The sequence below is a fragment of the Volvox carteri genome (assembly GCF_000143455.1).
Source record: "Volvox carteri f. nagariensis unplaced genomic scaffold VOLCAscaffold_13, whole genome shotgun sequence".
Lineage (NCBI taxonomy): Eukaryota > Viridiplantae > Chlorophyta > Chlorophyceae > Chlamydomonadales > Volvocaceae > Volvox > Volvox carteri.
In genome coordinates this window covers 1,454,739-1,462,262 of record NW_003307556.1, presented here as the reverse complement: position 1 = coordinate 1,462,262, position 7,524 = coordinate 1,454,739, and the positions used below count along the sequence as shown (strand labels likewise).

At 57.1% G+C, this 7,524-nt stretch overlaps 2 protein-coding genes across 2 annotated transcripts; one reads left to right on the top strand and one right to left on the bottom strand.

Moving 5' to 3' along the window:
- Positions 1 to 91: 91 nt before the first annotated feature.
- On the bottom strand, positions 92 to 4,934 carry VOLCADRAFT_80583 (uncharacterized protein). Its single transcript, XM_002949131.1, has 8 exons — positions 4,747 to 4,934; positions 4,468 to 4,585; positions 3,168 to 3,295; positions 2,167 to 2,301; positions 1,852 to 2,005; positions 1,678 to 1,794; positions 1,212 to 1,385; positions 92 to 953 (listed from the first exon to the last, which is right to left on the bottom strand). The coding sequence occupies exons 1-8, from the start codon at positions 4,803 to 4,805 to the stop codon at positions 744 to 746; spliced, it is 1,095 nt and encodes a 364-aa protein (XP_002949177.1). The 5' UTR covers positions 4,806 to 4,934; the 3' UTR covers positions 92 to 743.
- An 809-nt stretch (positions 4,935 to 5,743) lies between these two features.
- On the top strand, positions 5,744 to 7,359 carry VOLCADRAFT_89627 (uncharacterized protein; the record flags this gene model as incomplete). The annotated part of the gene is made up of 2 exons (XM_002949260.1): positions 5,744 to 6,161; positions 6,635 to 7,359. The coding sequence occupies 2 exons, from the start codon at positions 5,744 to 5,746 to the stop codon at positions 7,357 to 7,359; spliced, it is 1,143 nt and encodes a 380-aa protein (XP_002949306.1).
- Between the last annotated feature and the right edge of the window lie 165 nt (positions 7,360 to 7,524).

Genomic DNA, 7,524 nt, shown 5'->3' with positions numbered 1-7,524 from the left:
CGGAGCCGAATTTTGAAGCCGGCACATGTCGGGGGCGTCTGGGAAGCCAAAGCCAAAGCTATTTTTCCGCACAGGCGCATGTGCATTAATTCTTTCGGTGAATCGATACAGAATTGTAGTAGCTATCAAATACAATTCTTACTTAAGCATGGCATGCAAGTACATCATGCGATACGACGCTGACTGACTGACTGACTGACTGACTGACAGCAGTGAACCCCGGGGGGCTGGGCCCCCGGGTCCCAAAAGGCGCTTCGCGCCCGGGGCCTCGCCCAAAACAAGCCACACACTTCACACTCTTGCCTCTGGAAGTACGCACGCCACACATTGTTAGACGCATAACTGGCTCACTGCCTAAAGCGATGAATTTCCCGAAACGGCCCGGCCGCCAAGTCCAAGCACGCTCCCTCTAACGAACGCATGCAAAATAACATGTCTGTGAAACCCCCGAAGCGACCATGAAGCCCGCGCGGAGCGCCGGGGGGTTAACCCCTTCATTGCAACCGACGCGCACGCGTCCACCCGTTACCCTTCTCGCCTCCCTAGTAGCTCTCCCTCCCAGTCCAGCCTCCATGCAGTACATGCCAGTCTCAATACGTCAGTACCCTTGTATATCTCCCTTTCAAGCCTCGCACATCACGGTCCGCAGTGCCTCCTCCATCAACCCCCATAACCCCCCAACCGCTGTCCCCGCCACCGGCGGTCAACCGATGTGCGGTTCCGTTCACTCCGGTCCGGTGTCGTTAAGCCTGCTGTACACCCTTGTCGTACTTGCAGACACAGTCGTACAACCGTTTACCGAAGTGTGCCGCTACCTCGGGGTGCTTAATCATTCCTAACTTGAGCGAGTCACAAGTGAACTGGGCGTGTAGATTGGTTTCAATGGCCCGGCCCATGCCCTCCAGCACGATCAGGTCGCACTCAGCAGCCGCATCCACGGCCTCCGGCGACAACTGCGGGTAGCAGCACACGGCGAGCGCAAACACACGCCCACGAGGGGGCCAGCCAACCAGCCAGCCAGCAAGGGAACGGAGCCAGACAGCTCAGTTAGGGAACCGAAAAGGTAGGTCATAGGTAGACAGACTGACTGACAGACTGACGGACAGACAGACAGAAGAGGTCTACCAGCTCGCCAGCCAGCGGGGCAGAACCCTCAGCTCCAGGAAACACATGCGATGTGCGCCATGCATGGTGCAGGATCCATGTCGTACCTTGGTCAAATCAATGACTGGCAGGTCGCTTCCCGAGCACACTACGCGCAGTTGCCCCGAGGAGATGGCTCCCTGCAGCACTGCGTCCAGTGCTGCGGTCTTCAGCAGCAGGGGCTCCAGCTCCCTGGCGGTGATGTCGTTTATGGTGGGGCCGCGATTCGCCATCAGGATTACCTGCGGTGCCGAGTGTAGATGGGCGAGAACGGAAGGGCCGACGGATGTCAGAATGGCTGGCTCGCTAGTTGAACAGCAAGTCGCTGTGATGCGTAAGTTCGTTCTACAGTTTCCTGCCTTCTTGCAGGCGGCGACCCAGATCACCATCTCTCACACACACATACATACATACATCCACATGCATCCCCATTCAAACATTCCTAAGGCCGCATAACCCGCCTTTGCATTTCGGCGTGTGCGCAGTTCCGGCCCCACCCCACCCTGCTGAAACACTGAACCCGCTCCAGCTTACCCTGGTGCCGGCCTTGATCAGCACACGTGCGAACGGCAGGATCCCGAGGACTACATCCGTACCCGCGTTGTCCACGAACACAGCTGCCTGCCGCCACCGGGGGCCCGCCCCCTCGCCCTCACTCCCGCCTTCACCGAGACCGAGGGGCCCCTGCAAAGCCGCCTCCCGAAGCACCTCGTCCAGGTTATCGACCGCCCAAGGCCGGGACAGCAGCTGCGCGCGCGTGGCTGCAAATGTACCGCCCCCGGCTGCGTGCAGCTCCGCAGACGCCGCAGCGCCCAGATCGAAAATGTTGCCTGCGAAGACGCCGCGCAGCGCCAGCTCCAGCCTACGGTCGGTCGACCCGGCAGGATAACCAGTGGAGCGGACAGAGTAGGCGGTGTGAGTGTGGGCCCGACGCGGGAGGGGCTCCACCCGCTGACCTTCCATCGATCCGCGACCCCATCGCACGTCCTCCAACCTTTAACCTCCCTCCATACACGCACTCACTCAGCCGGAAATCCCCCTTCCATCTCGTCCAGCTCCCGGAGCACTCCCGGCAACAACGCCAGGGCTCGCTCGTTCTCCGCCGCCTTCACCTCCGCAAAGATGTCTTGGAAGCCAGCGGCGTGCAGACATTCCTCCCTAGAACCGGATCCAAGTCCAGGGATAGATCCAGGTCCAGGGGTAGATCCAAGTCCAGGGGTAGATCCAAGTCCAGGGATAGATCCAAGTCCAGGGATAGATCCAGGTCCAGGGATAGATCCAGGTCCAGGGATAGATCCAGGTCCAGGGATAGATCCAAGTCCAGGGATAGATCCAAGTCCAGGGGTAGATCCAAGTCCAGGGGTAGATCCAAGTCCAGGGGTAGATCCAAGTCCAGGGATAGATCCAGGTCCAGGGGTAGATCCAAGTCCAGGGGTAGATCCAAGTCCAGGGATAGATCCAGGTCCAGGGCCAAGGCAAGGCGACTCAGGACAAGTAAGCCAGGGTTGGGTACACGGCAGTGTTGGTTGTGCCATGTCAGGATCAGGCCAGACTGTCAAGAGTCGGGCAGGGGGCTCTGCTGTGCGGGGTGCGGCATCCTCCCCCTCCTCCTGCCGGGGGCAAAGCCGCTGCTTACCTGGCCAGCGCCCTAGTGTTCCCCGCTCGTCTCTACCCGCAGGCGTTGTCTCTAATACCCTGGCTCTATCAACCCCAGCCGTTTGCTTCCGGACGCATCCGCGTGTGCGAACATCGCGTCCCCATGCGCCCCGGGCAACGCAGCCAGGCAACCGCCGGGGCGGTACCATTTCTTTCCCCCCCTTAATGTTATTGTTTCTATGGTCTCGTTTTTAGCACTCTGTTAGGCACTGTTAAGAAAGATTGCATAAAAGGGGGGAGGACATCACCAAAATTTGATACAAACTGCGGCTGATGTAGGCGCGCGTGTCATCTGGGGACGGTTGAGGGGAAAATCATCACTGCATCCGCCGACCACAGCCACAGGATGGGGGTTCCTCAGAGCTCACCGCAGCTGGCACAGGGTGTAGCAGTTGACCGGGTGGGCGGTGGGGTGGCCGGGAGCCGGGGTGCTGGGGTCAGCCAGGAGTGCGTCCAGTGCGGAGTTGAAGGTAGCCTCGAATTGCCTCGCAGCCGCCTGAACAGCGCAATACACCCATAGCAACAACAGCAACAGGAAGAGGAGGAAGAGGGGGAGGGCGAGGGGAAGGACGAACCACCAAGTGAAGATGGTGCCAAGGATAGACTGATGGGGGGAGGTGGAGGAGGAGGGGGAGGAGATATGAAAGTCAGGAGCAGCACTTCGCGAAAAAGAGGGGGAGGGGACGGAAGCGTTGAGCCAGAGTTGTGTGTGTGGGGGGGGGGGGGAAGGGGGGAGTAGTGCATGTGTGAGTGGCTGCGAGCGCGCGCGCGCGCGCGTGTGTACACATGTGTGCATATGAACAAGTGTGAGGCGGTGTTCCAATCGAATGCACGTGACCATTTCTGCGCAGAACACAACTTTGCGCTCTCGCTGCCTTACACATCATTTTGAGCTCGCACAGCTCAACAGCAGATCCAATGCAAAACAGCATCCGTAACACGGGGGGGAAAAGCCGGATTGCCCGGTAAGCGGCTTTGTTGATTAGCTGACTGCCGTGGTGATGCAAGAACCACGGCTTCCAAGGCCGATAATGATTTGATGACGCGATGGAGAGGTCCAATGTTCCGATGTGGCTTATGCACACCTATGCTGACAGTGCTTGCATGTTACACGTGAGCGTAACCCTGGCCAGCTGGGTTGCGGCTGAATGCGGGCTAATGCCCACACGATCGGTCTGGAAGGTTTGGTCCATGCGCCTGTTCACCGACTGTGGCGGTTCAACTCCATAACCGAATACTCTGTTGCTCGCTTGGGGCGGCGTGGTTTGCGGGTAGGTTTGTGAGTCGCCTGCTTCGGCGGCTGTGTTGCTGGTGGTACTCAGGTACTCAGGTACGGTATACGTGGAGGCTGGTAAAGTGGAATGGTGGGTAGGTGTCGCAAGTGGAGATCGAAACGGAGGGTGATGAGGTTGCGCTTTGGGAAGCAGCTGGCCTGAAGAACCTCCTCCCCACGCTGGGAACATCTCGATTTGGTGGTTTCGCAGGACAGATACTTTTCCCGATATGATGCTCTTCCCCACGACCCCTTCCAGCTATGTGTTTTTGGACGCAGAAAAATCCAGAAGGCGTGTCCTGGGCGGGCCGTTGGTAAGAATCAGGTGCGGGCGTGGCTGCCCGGTAACCCTGGGCGTTACGAGTCTGGCCAACTGGCCTCGCTCCTAACCGCACCTCTCTTTGCTCCGGTGGAACGTGAGGATCAGTCAGTGCATGGGCCTTGAACGTGGGTATGCTCTTGCGGAATACCTCGATCCATGCCCCCCGTGTGGGCAAGTCACCCGTTGGGTTCCTAGAGGAAATATTTTAAACGAACGGGGACGGGGAGGAGAGGAGAGACAGACTTAATCATGGAAATCAGCACTCCGCATCCGTGAAACAGCTACCCCCTGGGAGAGTTTTGGTAACGCTTGGTTCGCAGCGCTGTGCGTCGGTGAAGCAGCCACGACATACCCGTAGTCGAACGTACACGGGGTGTACCCAAGGGCTGCGAGCTGGCGCAAGGCCACCATTCATTTAGCCTTTAAAAAATGCGAGTTAATTGGAACGAAGCGTTCCCTTGATCAGCTGTGAAAATTCGAGGAAAACCACATTCACACCATTTAATTTTGTAGGAAAACAAATTTAGTTTTAGGAGGCATTCTTAGGTCAGCGCCGGATAACGCTCACGGCGTCGCCATGAGAAGTTCTCAATTCGATAAGAAGGTGCCGTACAATTTGTTTTCCGCCGTGTGATTTCCACTCGTCCTTGATTTGTGTAGTTTCGTAGTTGCGGAGTAGTTGTGGTTAATGGTGAAATGCTATAGGTGGTCTGTTGTTATGCAATAAGAGTGTGAGGGAGCGGGACAGTGGAGGAGTTAGGCAAGCAAGGATATAAGCGTAAAAAACTTGAGACTATATCGCTTGTCGGTAATTTAGTCACCGGCAGCGTTGCAAGTAGCGCGCGGACTTTTGTCACCCACGGTGAAGGCAGATAAAGTCGGGTCGCCGCAAACGGCAACCGGGTGTCAGCCGCATCGCTCAGAACCTGATAAAGTTGAAGGTTATTCGGTAAGTCAGGTTTCAATAGCTCTCGGACCATCACCGTCGTGGTAGTTTTCGGGCCTGTATCCTGCAAGGAAAAGGTCACGTATCTTGGGACCAAGGTCAATAGGGTCTGGCGCTTCGTGCGTATCTGGTTTAGGATAGAGACTTCCTGTTCCGCATGTTATCCTGCTGTGTTGCGCCCAGCTTTATGCCAAGCAAGTCAATGTGACAGCGCTCAAATAAGATTGGCTTGCATGTTGCTGCGCTGATTGCTCGGTTTCCTAATTTCTAGTCCAATTCACGATGCGCTGCTTGCTGCCATGAGGGTGGTAGGTCTTGCTAAGCCACGAGTGCCGGGAGGATAACTTCAGGAATTGATGCTTTCGCAGGTTGCGTAATCTTGAATTGCTTGCGCTCCATCAGGATGGCCTTGGAGTTAACAAATCTGCGGCAGCTGCCTGGTCTGTCACATCGGCCGAATTTTCCCCGGGACTTGCACGTGCTGCTTTTGGAACCCGACTTTAAGGCCCGGCAGGAAGCGGAAACGCAGCTTCGTGAGAACCATTATTCCGTAACATCTTGCGGATGCAGCATGGAGGCAGCAGCTTTCCTGGCGAATCAGGAAAACAGCTGCGACGTACTCCTTGCCGACGCCCGTTGTCTTCAGCAGAAATCAGCAGAGCACGCTGCTGTCATGCAAGCTGCAAAATCGATTCCGCTTGTCCTGATGTCCGAATGCAGCGCACCAAATGAAGTTATGCTGGGCATAAAGTTGGGCGCAGTTGACTTTCTGGAAAAGCCCCTGTCACCGCTCAAGCTGAAGAACATCTGGCAACATTCGGGTGAGTTTGAGTTACGGGCTTCGTACGCTACAAAATAATGCAGGTTCGATGCGTGGCGGTTGGAAAGTTCGAGTGAGGCAGCTACAAACTATATGACGGTTTGCATTTTCCGTGACTTCAAATGTTATGTGGGTTTCACATTCGCTTCAAAGTTCAAAGACTCAGATTGACAAACCCTCGGGCGGCTGCCGGCGTTTCGATGACTGCAGTGCGGCGGATGCTATCTGTGAGCTCCACTGCACAACCAGCACAGCGTAAAGGAGCTGCAGCATCTGGAACAGCATCACCTGAACATTCAGCCTCGCAAGGCGGGGGTCCGGGTACACATTCTGATGGATCAGGTGGCGAATCGGGCAGTAATGCTAGTACGAGCGACCAGGCGCCCGTCAAAGTTGAATTGGATGCAGATATGGAGACCTCATCTTTGCAGGAAGCCATTGGTTGCATCGATGCTTTGACTGGCGGGATCGCAGTGCAAAACGCTCTGCAAGGCGGCAGCGCCTCTGCTGGCGTCGCTGGCCCCGACGCGATGCAGCTCGATGCTGGGTTACCGGGCTGCGGAAAACCTCGTCCGCAGCCCCTCAAGTACAAGGCCAATCGCGGGTCGACACACGGGGCCGGGACTGGGAGCAGCAGTGGGCCCAAGCCCAGTATTGGTTACCCTGCAGGGCATTTGCCGCCGTTGCCAGCTGGAGTGCCAGGCATTGAATGGGGACTGCCCACAAATCCGTTGCAGTTCTCTCCTAAGGCGCCCATGGGCGGCCTGCTGGGCCCAATGGGCTGGCCAGGCAGCCCGCTCATTGCGCCACCGCTGTTCCCACTCCTGATGGGCTCCCCCTCGCCCACTCTCTCGACGGGGGGCTGCTGCAGCCCAATGCCACTGAGCAGCAGCTGCCTGGCCCTGTCATGTGGGACTAATGCCTCCCTATCGATGAAGCGGGCCGATAGTGCCCCCCTGCCGGCGGTCTCTTCTATCTCCACTGCCAGTGCTGCCACGACGTTGGCGGTAGAGGGCTTCCTGCAGCCGCCGCCGCCGCCGAGGGTGACCCCCGGCACGTTGATCAGTAAGGTGGACTTGCTTTGTGGGTTGGAGGCAGGAAAGGTACTGCCGCCACCCATTGGTCTAAACCTAAAGAAGAGCCCAAGTCTGGCGGATTTCATTTCACAGAGCCTTTGCGATGGATCGGCTGCTTGCTGAGCGGGATCCTGGTTGTGTTGACAGATATAGTGTCGGGGGAGAGGTCGGGGAAGTCGGGACGCATCCTTCGGAAGCGTGGAGCTGTTTATTGCAGTAGGTTGCCGTGCTCTTACAACTAACGGTTATGCCCTCTTAGGAGTTGGGGCATCGGCGTTTCAATACTGT